The 18,589-nt window shown below is 50.1% G+C and overlaps 1 protein-coding gene across 1 annotated transcript in view; it reads left to right on the forward strand.

Annotated features, from left to right (window-relative positions):
* The first annotated feature begins 1,110 nt into the window (after positions 1-1,110).
* SMTNL2 (smoothelin like 2) overlaps positions 1,111-18,589 on the forward strand; it is a 47,976-nt gene continuing 30,497 nt past the window's right edge. The window contains exon 1 of the mRNA XM_039507560.1: positions 1,111-2,103. Within this exon, the coding sequence (XP_039363494.1) occupies positions 1,714-2,103 (390 nt within the window). The 5' untranslated portion in view covers positions 1,111-1,713. The remainder of the gene's footprint in view (positions 2,104-18,589) is intronic.

Raw genomic sequence — 18,589 nt, forward strand, 5'->3', positions numbered from 1 at the left:
TTTACCTCCTTTTGATTTGGAGCATATAGTGGTCACTCTGCCAAGCTTTTCTCTTGCAACCATGAGGGCTAGAAACTTACTTTAAATAACTGAAAGCTGATGTCCCAGCTAACATCCTAATTCCTGCAGCTGGGGGCTTGGAGAAAAACAAACAGAATCTTAACCCCGACAGAGGGCAATGCTGTAACGAGCCCATTTTTAAAGCTGGCTCCTCACTGGAGTGGCTTTGCAGGAGTCACCCCAGGAATAAACTCTGCCCTGATTTACACGCGTGGGCATGCACGCGTGGGCATACCTCGCGGCAGTACTTAACCGAGTTTGCAGCTCATTCTGGACTCCACAGTCTTCGGGCTGCTGCTGCCAGTCAGGGCACAACTGTTGCGCGCTGACCCCTCCTATGGCAAGAAAGCATCTATTGTCTCCTAGGCCATTGGCATTTGCTTGTAGGGTTGACTCAGAGCTGCGACTTGGGCCCCTTCGTCCCGCAGACGGGAGAGAAGGGAGAGGAAAAGGGGGTGTTCACACAAATCAGGGAGGAAAGAGAAATCAGTGGGGGTTGAAGGTTGTGGCCAACTTCGGTAATGAGTCAACACCATAAATAAATGCAAACATACAGAAGTATGTGTGTGGGCCTCTGTAGATCACCCCCTACCTCTGCCAGAGACCCGGATCTTTGGGAAACACCTGCGTGGGCTGCCACACCAAGACTCTCCCTGGCTGTGTACTGGTGGGCGTGTGGCACGGGGAGCGCGTGTGCAGCTGTGTCTGGGTGGGAGCAGGTCTAGGTGAGGGCCGTCCATGTGCCCGTGTACAAGTTGTGTGGGAGTGTGTGTGTGTGTGTGTGTGTGTCTTTACTCTCCCAGAATCCAGTCCCCTCTCCCTTTGCCTCCGGGCTCCCCCAGGGAGCGATAAGGAATGTTTACTTTGGCAGCAGCATCCAAGCAACACAGGAAAGACCAGATATGCAACCCCCTGCTCAGTCCTCTCCCCTGGCTCCCCCTCATTCCTAGCCACCTCCTCCCACAGCTCCCGCCCCACCCATAGCTTTTCCCTTCTGATCCTCCCTCCCCACCCAGCCTGCCTCTCTCTCCCCTTGTCCCTTCCCCTCCTCCCACCCCAGAGCATCTCCCCTGCAGCTGCACAGCTCCTCCAGTGCCTGTGTCCCCCTGCGAGAGCTGTTGACAGAGCCAAGCAGCCCTCTGGCAGCTGTGAACAAGCCAGCCCCCCTCTCCACCCCTTTGCACTGTCCCCTCCTGAAATTGCATCTCCTCCTTGGAGGAGCCGGAGAGAGACACACAGCCAGCCCCGCTGCTCAGCCAGCTTCGCTCTCGCTCCCGGCCAGGGCTCCCCCAACTTCGCCCTCCCTCCTTTGCTTTTCTGGGCAGAGCTGCAGGGCTGGAGCAGCCTTGCCCGTCCTAGGGCACCCCCGGAGAATGCACAGAGCCAGCTGGAGCCCGGCGAAGTGAGCGTGCGACTGCTCCAGGCAGGAGGCTGCCCTGCAGCAAGGACTGGGGGCTTTCCTTCGCCCAGTGTTTCTCAACCTTTTTGATACCAGGGACTGGCTTGCTGCCTTCCTAAACTGTGTCAGGGAGATCTCAGGGACCGGTGCCAGGACCCTCCAGCTTTGGAGTGGGGTGTCCTGCGTTCGCAGCCCCCCAGCCTCGCTGGCTGGGAGTTTGCCCGGAGCCCGGCAAGAGTCCCCAGCCCCCCAACATGGACACGGTGGCCAGCGACATCGCGGACCTCAGCAGCCAGGACGCGCAGAGCGTGTGCGAGGCGCTGGGGCGCTATGAGGACACGCTGCGGGGCGCCGTGCGGGAGATCCACGTGGACATCCAGGTCTTCAAGCAAGGGGTGGACCGGCAAGTGGACGAGGTGCTGCGCCTGGCCAGCCCGCTGGCCCGCACCGTCGCCGAGCTGCAGCAGGAGAACCAGCGGCTGCGAGCGCAGGTGGAGCGCCTGGCCAGGCAGGTGGAAGCCCTCAGCAGGTCAGCGGGGCTGCCGGACAGCTGGGCTGCGGAGGGGCCCGGCTCTCCTGGAGCTGGCACAAGGCTGGCCAGGTTCTCCAGCCATGCCACCTTATCCATGACGGGCAAGAGCCAGGTAAGCACTGCCGGGAGCGGGGACCTGTGCTGGGGCGCCCCCTTCGGGGTGGCTGGGCATTGCAGGGTGCTTGGGAGGCAGGGGCACCTACCCCCAACTGGGGAGCACCCGTGCACGGGAGGGACTAATCCAGGCATTTTAAATAATCTCAGCACCCCTCTCCACTTGTTTGGAACAGAACGTTCGATAGACTTAGCCCGTTTGTGAACCAGGCCTGATCAGAGATTTCACTCCCTTTAACAAAAATCAGCTGGCAAGGCCAGATCAAGGATCGTGCAAAGGTCCTGCCTCCGCAACACCCTGTTTGAAATCTGGTGATGTTACTCTCCGATGTCTCTCTGAACAGAAGCTCATCTCAAGATGGTTTCTCTCTCTGCTAGTTCCCGTCCATAAATGGTTTTAAAACAAAATCATTGGTCTTTATGCACGTGGGGCCAGGTGCCCAGGAGTTATAAATTGGCATAACTCCATTGAATCAGGCCCCTGGGGTCAAAGGGGGTTGTCTGAATGAGGAAAGACGTGGGAGAGCCATGGCTATATATCTAAGGCCCTCGCGCTTGCCCAAGGAAACTGTGTGTGCCCCTTGGCGTGCTCCAAAGGCAAAACAAAGCCCTCTCTTCAGGAGCCTTTTTATGAGCAACAATTGAATTCCTCCCTGTCGGGGTGATTTAGTGATCTCCAGAAGGGGGAGTCCCTGGGCACCCACCCCCTGGCAGGCCAGTGCTATGGCTCGGAGAATGTTACGCTGTCATTCCAAGGTCATAAACGTGCAAGAGCAGATAAAAGTGCTTTCTCAGTAGCTTGGTCCAGGGAAACCCCACAGAGTTGAGCAGAAACTCTGCCCGAAACATGATACCCAGACAAATTGTTTATTACAGTACAAAGAACAGAGGATCAGGGACAGCCCCTACCACCTGGAGGTCGCAGTCAGACAATGGACACCTTTCCCACCCCCTCAGGGCCCCCATGTCGGTCACAAGGATCACCTGATGCCCAATAGATTATGCAGGGGCCAGGGAAGGGAGTTTGAGTCAGTGGAGAAGCACAAAACTGGTCTGAGGTAACTGAGGCTCTGGATCAGTGCCTGAGTGAATCCTAACCCTATTTAAAGGGCCTTTGGCTGGGAACAGTTGAGAGCTTTTTAAAGAGCTTGACCATGGGCCAGTGTCAGCGTCACGGCCTCCTGCAGAGCGATCTGTAGGGTGAGCTGGCTATCAAGTGACTGTACTGGACTGAGTTGAGCCAAGACTGTTTTATGGGGCAGTTTCATTTGTTGCAATCTTCCAAAGGCATCGCCCCAGGAAGATCTGCTCACTCTTCGCAGTCTCACTGCAACTCATTTCATGCTTCCACAAAGGTCCAACAAGCCCAGTTGCTACAACTAACTCCCAAAATGCGTGGTCAGACTTCACTCTGTCCTTAGGGAAATCTCTCTTTCAAGATCATGGAGATTTTCTTATCGACTAGATCAGTGGTTTTCAAACTGCGGGTCATGACCCAGTACTGGTGAGCATTGCTGGAAGGCACTGGGTCGCGGCCATTCCGGTCAGCGCCGCCGACTGGGCCATTAAAAGTCCCATTGGCGGTGCTGCCCAGCTAAGGCAGGCTAGTTCCTACCTGTCTGACACCGCGCTGCGCCCTGGAAGCGGCCAGCAGCAGGTCTGGCTCCGGGGTTGGGGTGCCACAGGGCTCTGTGTGCTGCCCCCACCCCAAGCACCGGCTCCACACTCCCATTGGCTAGGAACTGGCCAATGGGAGCTAGGGGAGTGGTGCCTGCAGGCGAGAGCCACGCGGAGCCGCTTGTGTGCTTCTGCCTAGGAGCCGGACCTGCTGCCAGCTGCTTCTGGGGCACACCATGGTCTGCGGTGCCAGGACAGGCAGGAAGCCTGCCTTCGCTCCCCCACTGCGCCACTGACAGGGAGCCGCCGGAGGTAAGCCCGCATCCCAACCCTGTGCCCCAACCCCCTGTCCCAGCCCTGAGCTCTCTCACCCCCAAACATGGAGCCTGCTCCTGCAACCCAAACCCCTCATCCCCAGCCCCATCCCAGAGCCCTCACCCCCCCCACCCCTATCTCCTGCCCCAGCCCTGAGCCACACCAAACCTGGAGCCCCCTCCTGCACCCCAAACCCCTCATCCCTGGCCCCACCCCAGAGCCTACACCCCCATCCCAGAGCCCTCACCCCCCCACACCTCTATCTCCTGCCCCAGCCCTGAGCCACCCCCAATCCTGGAGCCCTCTCCTGCACCCCAAACCCCTCATCCCTGGCCCCACCCCAGAGCCTGCACCCCATCCCAGAGCCCTCACCCCCACACCTCTATCTCCTGCCCCAGCCCTGAGCCCCTCAAACCTGGAGCCCCCTCCTGCAGGCCAAACCCCTCATCCCTGGCCCCACCCCAGAGCCTGCACCCCCATCCCAGAGCACTGACCCCCACCCCTATCTCCTGCCCCAGCCCTGAGCCACCCCAAACCTGGAGCCCCTCCTGCACCCCAAACCCCTCATCCCTGGCCCCACCCCAGAGCCTGCACCCCATCCCAGAGCCCTCACCCCCACACCTCTATCTTCTGCCCCAGCCCTGAGCCACACCAAACCAGGAGCCCCTCCTGCAACCCAAACCCCTCATCCCTGGCCCCACCCCAGAGCCTGCACCCCATCCCTGGCCCCACCCCAGAGCCTGCACCCCATCCCAGAGCACTGACCCCCTCCCACACCCCAAACCCTTGCCCCAGCTCAGAGCCCACACCCTGAACCCCTCATTCCTGGCCCCACCCCTGCACCCTAACCCTCTGTCCCCTCCCAGCCCTGAGCCCCTCCCACATCCCAAACTCCTCATCCCCATCTCCATTGGGTTGTGGGCAGCAACAATTTTCTTGGTCTATAGCTACCAATATATGTTCTAGTTACAGTTCCATTATAATTAGCAACATTCCCTTTGCAATCCATCCTTTGGTGTTGAATCAGTGGCGATATCTCCAGTTCACTAGGGCTGCGCCTGATATCCAGGCAGCAGTGGCCTGACTCTTGTTCGTGAACTATGTTATGCAATATGATATAAGCAAATAGAAAAGAGTTGAGGGTAGTTCATATATTTTCTTTGATTGAGAAGTAGCTACTATTATTGCGGGACATGAGTCCCGGGGTGAAATTCTGGCCCCATTGACTTCACCTCCAGAGTAGGGAAAAGAAACACAAGAATACCAAAAATTGATACACTGCTATCAGTTTTGTTTGTATTACTAAGGCATGTATTTCTGGGTCCAATCCTGCTCACAAATAAGGATGAGAATAGTTCAGAGAAAAAGAATGGTCCAGTGATTCAGGAGCTAGTCTAGCACTCAAGACCTTGGCACAAGTCCTTGCTCTGCCACAGACTTCCTTTGTGACCCTGGGCAAGTCATTTAATCCCTCATCTGTAAAACTGAAATAGCAGCTCTTTCCTACCTCATAGGAGTATTGTAAGGCTCAGTATAAAGATTGTGAAGTGCTCAGATACTGTGGTAATGGGGCCATAAACAGACCATGTCCACTGAAGTCAGTAGAAATATTTCACTTCAATGGGCAATGGATTGGGTGCTCTGACACTAGCTACCCTCTCTGCCTCAGTTTCCCCATCTTTGAAATTGGGGATGGTGGGGAATTGAGATTTAAGCATTTTCTTAATGTAGGAAAGGAGTGATTAATAGAAGTGTGCAAAACACATCTTAACGTGCAAAGCTGTGCAAATCTTTTCCTGTACATTGTTATGAATTAAAAATAGGAAATGTTCACAATTCACTAAAAAACAAGGATGCTTTAAAAAGCAAAAATTGGCTCATTTTCAAACAAAAAACGGCTTTGCATCCAGTAACGTGTAAATGATCTTTTTGCATATTTGTGATGTTAATACCAGGCTTCTTTGAACACAGTTCTGCAAAATTAAAATATTGCATTTTTCGTGTTATTACTATTAGGCGCTACTGTCATGGCATTCACGACTAAAAGACCCAGCTGAGAACAAGGGCCCATTGTGCTGGGTACTGGACGTAGACACAGTAAGGGGCAGTCCCCGTCCCAAAGAGGTTACAGTTTAAAGGGAGAAGATGGAGATCAAGTGACTTGCCCAAGGTTACACAGCAACCTAGTGGCAGGGCCATGTCTCCCAAATCCCAGTGCAAGGCCGTATGTAATTCACCGTGCTGCCTCACAGCTCTATTTCTCCCTCTTTCGTAAGTTGCCTAGCAGAAGAAACCCACCCTGTTTATTTCTCTGATGGAAGCTTTCTTCTCAAGGCATTACACTCCTCTGTTCTGCTGGCTCTTTATTTTGCCACGTGCATGTGAGAATCGAATTTAACCCTCTGAGCACTGTCAAAATGCAAGGTCGGGCCCATCATTTTGTATTTTCCAAAGAAGATGGTGGAAACTTACACCAGAAGCGTCTTGGGCTTCCATTATTTACAGTAGTACAGCTTCCCCGATCCCAGCTGCATGTTAATCTGCAGTGCATGCTGCTAGTGCTATGAAAATGGGGTTGGATTTCTTAGCTTCAGCTCACCGCAGGTCACTGGTTCTGTACTATGTTTCAAACAGCTCTTGGCCTGAGCTGTCATTCCCAGTTACCTGTGATGTCATTCAGAGCAGCTGGCTTTGCAGAGCCCCTGGGGAGAGGTGAGAAAGCACTTACAGCTGGAGCTACCTCGAGCAGCTCTAAAAGACAACAAAAGGATTGAATTTACACCAATATGATGGATGGCTTTGACTTGTGCAGGGATGAGCGTGCCTGGTATGTTTCCATAGTGCACGCTGGCTGCTGAAGTCTTGGGGGAACAGCTGGAGGATACCAATTGTTGAAAGTGATTTTTAGGGGTCAGTTTCATTTTTAAGCATGCACATCACCGGAGACCAACACAAACCCTCTGTGGAGTTCTGCTCACGTCAGCAGTTCGGTGGAAATGCCTCCAAAAGAGTCCCCCCTCCTGTGTTGGTATGTCTACGCTGCAGCCGGAGTTGTGACTGCAGCGGGTGTGGGCACACAACACACACACACAAGCTTTCATCCAGCTACTGCAGCTAAAAATAGTAGCAACGCCACACTAGCATAGAGCCCTGGCAGGCAGCCAGGCAATGGGTATGTGCCCAGGGTTCTAGGTGGGCGTGTCCAGTCCGTGCCAACATCTGCGCCGGTGCAATTTCACTGCTATTTTTAGTGGTGCTAGCTAGGTTAAAGCTGTGTGGGGATGCTTAGACGAGCTGCAATCACTCCTCTGAATACAGTGCAGACCTCCCGGAAAGGTGAAATCCTGGCCCCACTGACATCAGTAGGGAGTTTGCTATTGACTTCAATACGACCATGATTTCACGCTCTGATCTCATTCACCAGCCCTGGTGGAGAGGGAAGGAAAACGAACGAGTTTCTATGTGAATGAAAAGTTATCATAGGCCAGATTTTCAAACATGGGACCCTAACAGGAGCCTGTCCATTTTAGGGGCTTCCAGGCCAATATGATTATTCAAATGAAGGATTAAGGTTCCCATGTCTGGAAACTCCCCCTTCAAACAGAACACCCACAGCACTGCTGACATACTACCTTTTATTTAGGGTGATTTTTGGTTGCTCTGTTCTAGTGATGAACAGAACCGTATGTATCCAGTTTCAGATTCTGGCATGTAAAGGTGCCCACTGCAAGAGGACATCGTTCTTGTGTCCATATAAGCTCGAAAGAGGAGCCTGTACCAAAACTGCTATGAAAGGCACCGTCCTTTACCCTGCTTGAATCCATCACATGCACATATGTGCGCACAGAATTAGTGCGTGAACACAGCCCGCAGCCTGGGGTTCCTTGACAGCAGTTGAAGTAACTGTGGGAAGAAAGCTAGGCTGTACTTGGTTTTTCTCCAAGGCCTCTCTGTCTCAGACTTTAGTTTCCTCTCCCGGAAGAGTCACTCACCTCCCAGGTGGAGTTAATGAGCAACTCCTACCACCGCGAGTCAACAGGAATTCTGTGTTGGACACTTTACAAAGTGGATCAACAGAAGAACCTGCCACGATAGCTCAGCCCCTGAACTGCATACCTGTGAGCTCTGGGGAAGTTCCCATCTAGAGTGACACACCCACGAAAGCTCATGCTCCAAAATGTCTGTTAGTCTATAAGGTGCCACAAGACACTTTGCTGCTTTTACACTCCCAACGTTTGGGAAAATTCAGGTTTGAACTTGTTAGACCCATTCTTCAAAAGTGTGATCATGTCTGTCACCTCCAGATTTTGGTTCTTCACTTCCCACTGCAGGATCAGGCAGGATTCTAGAGCTGGTTGAAGTTTTTCAACCAAACACAAGTTTCCTGCCCCAAAATGGAGTTTTATCTAATCCAAAACCTTCCACAGGAAAATGTTAGGACTTTTGTTTTTCCAACCTAAAGTTTTCCAAACATATTAAGTTTGTTTCTCCTTTTTTCCTGTCTCCCTCCACCCCCAGCACAATAAAACGAATAAGTGACAGAGTAAAGAGAAAAATGGAACTCTGCAACTCTAGCTTTTCAGAAGCTGAGGAAGTTTTGAAAATTTGGAAAGGAATAAAGCAAAGACAAAGAGGAAAGCGAAAGATTCCAGACTTACAGTCTCAGAGTGGGGGCCGCAGATTACCCCACATCTGCCTACTCTGGAGTTCTTACACCTTGCTCCTTCTGAAGCACCTGGTACCGACCACTGTGGGTGACAGCATCTTAGTTTAGATGGGCCTGGGGTCTGATCCAGTCTGGCAGTTCCTATGTGCCTAGTGCATTCAGTGCTAAGAAGTGGGGGCAGGGGACCCCAAACATCTGAAATTCTGATATTTTTTTGATAACTGAATCAAAACCAATGCTTCTGTTCAAATTATTTCAAAATCTTCCCATAAAAGAGTCACTTTTTCAAAAAAGTTTAATTTTAATTTGAAACGGGGGGGAGGGTCGGGGGGGAGAACAGGTTGGAAATAAACAGGTTTTTCCAACCATCTCTATAGGAGACACTTGCAAGCACTTGGACTTCTGCTACAAGACTTTTTTGGCTCCCCCCCCGCCCCCCGGCACCAATCCATTCACAACTTTGGGCTACCCAGAGAAAATAAGCCAATGAGGTAGATCAATATAGCTCCCTCTGGCTCAGTTACTGCAAGGTAGTCCTATGCTGCAAATTGATGTGTTCCTGAAAAAAAAATTAAAGATAAAATGATGAGTGAGCAAATGCAGCCATATACAGGGCCAGATTTAAGAGCAGGGGACCCAGGCAATAGCCTGGGGGTGCCAGGCTTGGAGTGCTGTTTTTGTTGTTAGTGACAAAAGGGAAAATAGGGAATACTTGAAACATGGTTCTTCAGACATACTATGTGGATTCATTGTTCACTAACCTCTTAAAATGTTCTGGACCTTAGTAGAACCTGATGGAACCTTCCAGACTTTCTGAGAACTACATTTTCCTCAAACCTCCTAGAATGTTGTCAGCCCTGCCCTCATGGGTATATAAGGGGCAGGGCGTTGCCGGTCAGTCAGTGAGATATAAGAACAAAGTGAAGTGAGAGCCTAGCTGTGATATTGTGAACCTTGTTCTATTGTGTAATTGTGAAAGTATACTTGTGTTTTAAGATTTGAAGAGTGTAAGTAGTGACTAGTAAAAGCAGCAAAGAATCCTGTGGCACCTTTTACAGATCCAGACTAACACGGCTACCCCTCTGATAGTAAAAGGGCATATTTAATGAGATGCCAGAGATCTCTATCGAACCCCTATCTACACAATATAAAAGAAATACCGTTACTTCTTTTGCTACGCTTAACACAAAGTGTGGATCATAGACTTTTGCTCTCCCTAATGCCGTTTTACCCTGCAGAAAATAAAAGATGCTCCTGAAGAAGTCTTCAGGAGCCCAGTATAGGAAGCGAAAAGCTCAGTTGCAATCTAGTTTGCAGCAAGGGGCAAATCTGATGGGAAAAATATCTGAAACAGACCACCACACACTGGGCTTTAGGCAGCAGCGGTCGTCCCAGTGCAGAAGAAACTGAGGAATTTATTTGCTTAAATATGGCATGAATAAATACAGATTTACAGACCCTAGCGTGCAAATGTATCATCTTATCTGACAGGGGTAAATCATGTATCCAAGTTGTGAAATGGCCTCCCAAGGCAAGGCAGGGGAGGGGCCCCCATTTGGTCAGGATGACCAATTGCTCCCAAGGTGTGAGCTGTCTGGGAGGAGTGTTCAGAGTGGTCATTACACAGCTGTCAGGAGGTGCTCCACAACTTAAACTTAGTACACCAGACCCTCGCTAGAACGCGCATCTATATAGCGCGAATTCGCATATAACGCGGTCGCAGCCATGGATCCCAAATGTAGTGATTTTAATTGCAATTCATTTTAACGAAGTCCCCGCGTTAACACGGTACTGTGCCTGGATCCCAAATCCCGCGTTCTAGCGAGAGTCCGGTGTTTGCCCTGAGCTACCACATACTTGTTGCTTGTACTCCTGCTTTCCTCAGAGAATTAGATTTTAAGCTCCTTGGAGTGGGGGCCCTGGGTGAAGGATTTCACCTCATGTCTGTATGTTACAATCTCCTGCTCTTGTCTTGGGCCCTTTGGTGCGACTGCAATACAAGTAATTACGGGTACAGCAGCCCCATGACAAGACAGGAAGGATGATCAGAATCCACGCTCGATACACCTGAGCAACACCGCCGAGTAGAAGAAAAGTCACTAACCCGCCTAGCCATCTATGTGGGGATTTGAGTCACGTGACCCCCCCCAAGTTGTGGATTTCAGTGCACCTGATCTGTTCTCAAGTCCTGCTCGGCACCAGCTCATTTGGAGCCAGCCTAGAACCTGGCACTGGAGCGCCGAGTAGTCCTTTGTCTGTGCTCCCCCATGCGGGGCTTACGTGGTAGAGAGAGCCACGTCGGAGCCCATTACGTCAGGCTGAATGTCACCCTAACTGGGTACAGGAGAGTATCTGGAGTTGGGAAGGAAGGCAGACGTGACTCCATCCATGTATTTTACAACAGCTCATGTGTAATGCCTTTTTAGGTCTGCTGCATAGAGAGATTTATTGCACTGATTAGGCGGAGGAGGGAGAACCCTCCGAGCTAAAGCAGGTTTTCTGATAAGGCTGTGCATGTATTATTCCACTGCAGAAAGGCCGCATGCAAACAATACCAGGTTTGGGTTCAGTTGGAGCATTAAACTGCAGCCTGCAGCAGGAACAATGCCCCAGTGTGTGCTGGGGAAGCACACCAGGCAAGCACAGTGGCTCTGCCACCTGGGAATAAAATACTAGGTGCACTCTTCCCTGTGGGACAAGCACGGCTGGCTGGCGTGCTGGGCCCTGGGATCACCATGCGGAAGGCATAGTGAGGCTGGCACTAGCTTATTGCGGCACCACTCTTATGCTCTAACTTTGTTTTGAGGGTTTAGGGTTCAAGGGTCTGTACCGTCACCCATCGCTGCAGTACATGTTTGCCCTCTGCTCTTCCTCCCTAGTGCACCTGAGCAGGGCTAGGTGCAACCAGGGGCGGCTCTAGCCATTTCGCCGCCCCAAGCAGGGCAGCACGCCGCAGGGGGCGCTCTGCCGGTCGCCGGTCCCGCGGCTCCGGTGGACCTCCCGCAGACGTGCCTGCGGATGCTCCACCGAAGCTGCGGGACCAGCAGACCCTCCATAGACACGCCTGCGGGAGGTCCACCGGAGCCGCCTGCCGCCCTCCCGGCGACCGGCAGAGCGCCCCCCGCGGCATGCCGCCCCAAGCACGCGCTTGGTGTGCTGGGGCCTGGAGCCGCCCCTGGGTGCAACTGACCCCATAGGGATAGACTCCACAACATGCTGAACGCCTCCTATGAAGCATTCAGTGCTTTTGACCCCCACCGACATAGACCGGGGTCAGTGGGCCCTGACAGATGGTGCTAAGTACCATGCAGGATAGGGCCCTCATTGAAGGAGTCCGCAGTGTTTTGTTATAGGTAGTGTTGTTGCAGGAGTGCTCTATAAAACAGATCTCTCTCCCCTCACATAGGAGAGTAGTTATTAGATAAGGTATAACAGATAGCCCTCAAGAAGGCGCACTCTTACTTCTCTGCTGCCTTCAGAGCTGGGAGCCCGGCCAGCAGCCCCTGTTCTCCAGCTGCCCAGCTCTGAATGTGTGCAATAAAATCCCCCCACGCCCCCAAAGCTCCCCAGTTTGAGAACTACTGATCTAGACCATCCCTGACAAGCGTTTGTCTAACCTCCTCCTAAAAACCTCCAGTGATGGAGTTTCCACACTCTTCCTCGGTGATTTGTTCCAATGCTTAGCCACCCTGACCGTTCAGAAGGGTTTTTTCTAACGTCTATTCTAAATCGCCTTCACTGCAATTGAAGTGTAGGTCTTTATATGCAATTCTTAAGTGTCAACTGGAACTGGCTGTTTTTTACTTCTGCTTTAGGCTGTCGACACACTGCCACTTTCAGCGCTAAAACTTGAGTCGTTCAGGGGTGTGAAAAGACCCCCCCCCCCCCGCTCGCCTAAGCGACAAAAGTTTTAGTGCTGAAAAGCATCAGTGTAGACAGTGGTTTATTGCCAGGAGCAAAGCTACCACTGCTCATTCGGGGTTTTTTTTTTTTTTTAAATCGCTGGGAGAGCTCTCCCCTGTGCTAAAGCCCCTACACTGCCCATATCACAGCGCTGCCGCGCTTGCACTGTAACCTGGTCAGTGTAGACAGACCCTTCATGCCTAATTTGAAGAAACTGATGCTCTCAAGTTCCATATATAAAGTGCAGATCTACTATGAACAGTGTTTGTGCTGACTTGGCACTTTATTCACCCAGACCTGCTCCCTGCATATATTTTGGGTCTTATCTGTTTACTGGCCAAAACCAGTTTCATTACACTTACTCACCCTGCAGAGAAACACTGCTCTGGAAGAGCAAGCCAGGCTCTGTTTTGGCTTGTGCCTAGTCAGAGTGATTATCCAAGTTCCAATGGCAAAATCTTGATTTATCTCCCATTTGATAGGATCCATGCAAGGATTTGTTGAATTCAGTGATTAAGGCCTACCTGTGTACCGTTGGGAATTTGTGCAGAGATGTGACATCCATTTACCAATCAGAATGAGCTCTGGACATTAAGGACCTGATTCTTCACTCATTTACACTGGTGTAACTACTGCTTTCGGTAGCATTGCTCCACATGTACAGCCATGTGAGGAAGTGGAGAATGAGCCCCCAGTATTCAGACAGACTCTAATAACACTAAAATTAGACACTGTGTAGCAAAGCTGGTCTATAAGGTTAGTTATTAAGAAACCTACAGATCTCCACTTGTTTGGCTCCTAGAACTCCTCCCATTCTGTTAGCTACACTAAACTGTTTAGCCCTATAACATTCCTATTTGGATTTTTTTTTTAAAAAAACCCTAGGATTTTCTTTTTGAAGGATATAGAATCATAGGGTTGGAAGGGACCTCAGGAGGTCATCTAGTCCAACCTGCTGCTTAAAGCAGGACCAATCCCCAGATTTTTGCTCCAGTTCCCCAAATGGCCCCCTCAGGGATTGAATTCACAACCCTGGGTTTAGCAGGCCAATGCTCAAACCACTGAGCTATCCCTCCCCATCACTGTAACTGATTTGACACCAGTTTTCCAGTAGGAGTAACTCCACTGACTTCACTTCCCCTGAGAAAGGATACAGAATCATGGCCATTAGTGTGTCTCCACAAACCAACCAAACCCTGCCCTTGCTTACACCACGCTAGTCATTCCAGCAAAATTCCTCCAGGTAAGGCCAAATTCTGCCCTCCTGTACCAGTGCTTATTTACTTCAATTGCATTTGAAATGTTGCAGTGAATAATGAAAACAAAATGGTCTCCAGGGACCCTAAGACATTTGCTCAATAATGCAGCAAATGTCTGAATCCCATTTTCTGTACTTGAAGCCATCCAGGAACAAGTTTCTCTCTGGTTTTGCAGGCTGTTGGCCTGTCTCCAGATCACGGAGGATTAACACCACACCCAGAGTCTGCTCAGGCCCTTTCTTCAGGGCACTATGTACTAGTAGGACCAATAATCTTCAGCATACCTCAGACCAAACCACTTCAACATAAATCCAACAGCTAATTTCCCCCGACCCATGGTCTTCCTTACCAGTCCTCCTAGAAAACACCTGCCAGCGAATTCCCATGTTCTAGAAACCATCCTACTTCCTGGAGCTTCTCCTCTACCCACTCCTACAGCTTTTACAGGAAACAAGAGCGCGTCAGGAAATCAGCTGATCCCTTCCCAGCTGCTTCTGATCACTCCCTCTGCTGTGCCCATAGACCTGTTATTACAGGGGCACTGCCTCAGCACAGGGCTGGCTGGCTCCAGGGCCCCTCTCCTTCCTTTGGGGGGCAGACCACCCTGTTGCACTGATAAAAGAGTTAAATACTTGCGGTGAATTTGGTAAGAATCTTCCACCGATGTTTGAATTAAATTGTTTTGTGATAAAATCTGGTCATGTGGCTGAGTGATCTTTTGGGGCCCAATTCCTTCTGTTCCAAGGACCTGATCCTGCACCTTTTTTTGGCCCAGGAGTGAGGCTATGGAGGGGCACATTAGTAATGTGTTGGCAGCATTTGTCTGCACTCATTTGAGGGCCATTTGTCATGGCCCCGCTGCATTTGGCCTTAAAACCTTGGCGATGATAGAACGGCATCAAGCAGTTCCCAGAATCTTTTCTCTCCACATGAAGCTCGTTAGAAAGTTGCTTTCTTATTGCTGCACAAATTACTGCCTTGAGGGTGCACAGTCTTCTGAAGTGGGAGCCAGATCATTTAGATAACCTTGTGCGGTACACGCACTAGCCAAGCTGTCTGGAATCTGTATACTCTGCATGGCAGGCAGTGGGTCGACCTGGATTCAGCTACTTGAGAAGTTACACCAGGTGTGAATTCGGCCCAGTGGGTGCTCTCTATGTCTTTGCCGCCTCTCTCTCTCCAGATAACGTTGTTTGCCTTGTTCTCATTTTCTTTTCCAACCCCCGCCCCCCTACATTTTAGTACCATTTGTCTTTGCTTCAGCCCTTTCCTCACATCACAGCTTTCCTTTTGTTGTTTTTCTTTCTCCAACAGTGGCAAGCCAGCCCCTTTCACCAGCACTGAATTTGCTAAGGTCCCTGTCCTGAAGGCAACATTTCTCATGGGCTTGATTTTCAGAAGGGCGGGTGAGCGCCCTGAGCTCTTCCTGAAGTCAGCAGGAGTGGTGGGTGCTCAGCCCCTCTGAACATCGGGCCCATATTGATGTCGATGGAAACGTTGCCAGTGTCGGAAGTGCAAGATGGGGCCTGGAAAGGGGAAAAAATAATCTTCCCCCTGATCATTTTCAGAAACAAGTGACAGCCTCACCATGAAACCTCATAAAAGCAAATTTGACAAAACCAGATATGGTAAAACATTCTAGGCACGATCCTGCCCTCTGGCCCCAACCCAGCGAAGCACTTACATACATATGAGGTCTCGTTGACTTCAGTGGGACTAAGCATATGGTTGAAATTAAGCAAGCGCTTAAGTGCTTTGCTGGATTGGAGCGTGCTCAGCACCATGTGGGACTGAACATTTAGGCTCTTTTAGGAATCTGTCCCCTTATGGCTTAAACAGGCTTTTTGGGACAGGCTTTGTACAATGCCTGTAACAATGCTATGGGATTTCTAGTTAGATCACATTTGTGACGTATTGTGCACATGAAAAACCAGTTGGAAGATTGCAGTGTGATATCCATTGCAAGACTGCCTCTCTAAATACCTGTTTACTATTATTCTATGACTAATCAAGATTTTCAAGCATGATTTTGCATGCCTCCATTTTTGGGTGGCCAACCTGAGACACCTTAAAAGGGGCTGATTTTCAGAAAGTGCTGAGCACCCACTCTCTGAAAATTGAGCTGCTTTCAGTTGGGCAACCAGAATCGCTAATCACGTCTGAAAATCTGGGCAATTAGTAATAATTAATTATCCACCAAATCCTGTGGCCCTCAAAGCAGGCAAGACATCCATAGACGTCTATGGGCGTTTTAGTCAAGTAAGAGCTGCTGTTTTAAAGAAATTGAAATTTTTGGTCTGCTCTCATAGGTATATTATGGGTAAATTAAAGCTATATTCAGAAAGCAAGGCAATAGGTTAGAGCTGGTATGTCTACACTGTGATAAAGACCTGCAGCCTGGCCTGGATCAGCTGACTTGGACTGCAAGGCAATCAAATTGAAATGTAGATGTCTCTCCCCGTTGTGGGGTCTTAGATCCCGGGCTCCAGCATGAGCCCAAACAGCTACACTGCTATTTTTAGCCCCAGAGCCTGTGCCCCGAGAGCCGCAGCGAGCTGACCTGGGCTCCGAGACTCAGTGCCGTGGGTTTTTTATCACAGTGTAGACATACTTGGTGTGACTTCTCCTGAAAGAGAGAGCGCACATTGTGCAGTAAAAGCCTCGATGAGGTTGCATGTTAGGTCCATGAACTGTAACTTGTACAATTGTATTTAACACCATGCAAATAATCCAGTATGGTGCAGTCAATAAAAACAACAGCTGTGCTTTTCTGCCTGCAGGAAACAAATCCAAGTGTCACTTACTAAAACCCTACAGCTCCCAGGGTTTAGCGCTAATGTTTTATCTTTGCATTTGCCATGTTGCTACCCTGGCAGCAAAGGCCACTTGCTTTCTGTTTTTCTACGTGTAGGAGGTTTCTGTGTATGAGTCCTGAGAATTCCTCCACTGCTGAACATCAGGGGTCAAAACCTGGTTTCTGAGCCAAGCAAGATTTTATCTATGGATCCCATTACTGTTGGGATCACAATTACAAGTATTTCTCCTCCCAGTACCCCTGCAACATAGGGAAATATTTCTGCTACCCCAGTTTTACAGATGGGGTACTGCTGTGATGGTTAATTTGCTGGCTCTTGTGATAAAATCTGATCCAATGCTGTGATGCCTGTGCTTTGGGCACAGGAGCATGCTGCACTGAGGTTTCCTACGCTGCTGTCCTGCATTGATCGCTAGCTAGGGGAAAAGTGTTAACGCCTGCCTAAGTAGCACTGCATGCAGTCAGAGAGGTGCTAATACAATTTCCCTTTTGCCAGTATGGGCTGTGTGAGGGGATTTCCTCTGCATTGCACACACTTGCCTGTTGTTTAATCCTCGCAGTTCCTCTTTATTCTGGTCAACAAAGCCTCTTGTCCTCAGAAGCCAGACGGAGCTATTTAAAGGAGAGACGGGCCAGTCCACACCTCTGTTTGATTGATTTGTGCACCTCTTTGATCCCAGTGCCTGATGGGGCAAAAATCATTAACCCTTCCATAAATTGGAACTGAGGATGATCCTGGTCAATCAGCCATAATATAGGCAAGTGCTAGAGAACCACCTGCTCTGTGTCAGAGCCCGCAAAGAAATATCTGTATGCTTTCACATTTGTCCCATCAGCTGAAGCTGATCATGAGGATAGATTTCCATCATTTTTACGATCAGCTTTATGCTGATGTGACTGCAGCATTCAGTAAAGATAGGGTGACATGTAAAAAGAGTCAGATTTGTTTTCTGACCCGCGGGCACTGTGTTTGACCCTAGAAGCATTTGGAGCTCAGCCAAGAATGCAATATTTTTAGGGGGGCTGCAGAACTGTGGGATATAGCTCAGTCCTCCAGTCCATGCATCATCATTTTTCTTGGCTTTTAACCCTAATCCGCTTTGATCCCGTCTCCCAGACTTGAATTGGAGCTGGTGTCAGTTCATTAACCTCCTGCCATTATATCTCCTGCTCTACCCAACTCTGATTTTCCGTGACCTGAACAGTCTGATTCTTCCCAGTTCATCCATTTTCCAGTAAAAAGTATCCCCTGCAACAGTGGTTTTCAACCTTCTCAGACAACGGTTTGAGACTTGTCCCATTCCCTTGCAGCCATCAGCCTACACGTGTGGCCACTTTCTGTTCAGTGAGCATTCTCCTCCCTGTGCTTACCTGGGGAATTGGCATCCGGCTGCCTGATCCATTTGGCACATTTCAACTCACCATGGAATGTCAGCGTTTCCAAATGCCAGCTCACCCCAGCATCCTTCCCAACATTCAAAGGGGTTCAGATTTGAGATGCCGGGTCTGGCCTGACCCTACCAGCTATTTTTCCTTATTTGCCATTATTTTCTCTGTTAACACCCCAGCATGAAACTCTTCTTGCCAATAGAAACTGCTGTCAGAGAACCAATAAGGGAAGCTGGTAATCACTCCAGATGTCTGCACCTCATTGCAAACTTGTAGCTACCAGAAAACGTGTTTCACGAGACAAACAGCGTCGATTTACGATGCTTCAGAATGAAGCTGAACATTGGTGTTAAAGGCCCACCAGGTGACAATGTTATGGGGCTGTATAAGTGTTTTCATGTTAACTTAGCACTACTACCTTCGGCGATAAAGACTGAGATATTCAAAGCTACCCAGGGGATTTAGAGGCACAACTCTCATTAATTTTGGCATGAACCATGTGTCTAAGTTCCCCAGGCAG

The sequence above is a fragment of the Mauremys reevesii genome, linkage group 20, assembly GCF_016161935.1.
Source record: "Mauremys reevesii isolate NIE-2019 linkage group 20, ASM1616193v1, whole genome shotgun sequence".
NCBI lineage: Eukaryota > Metazoa > Chordata > Testudines > Geoemydidae > Mauremys > Mauremys reevesii.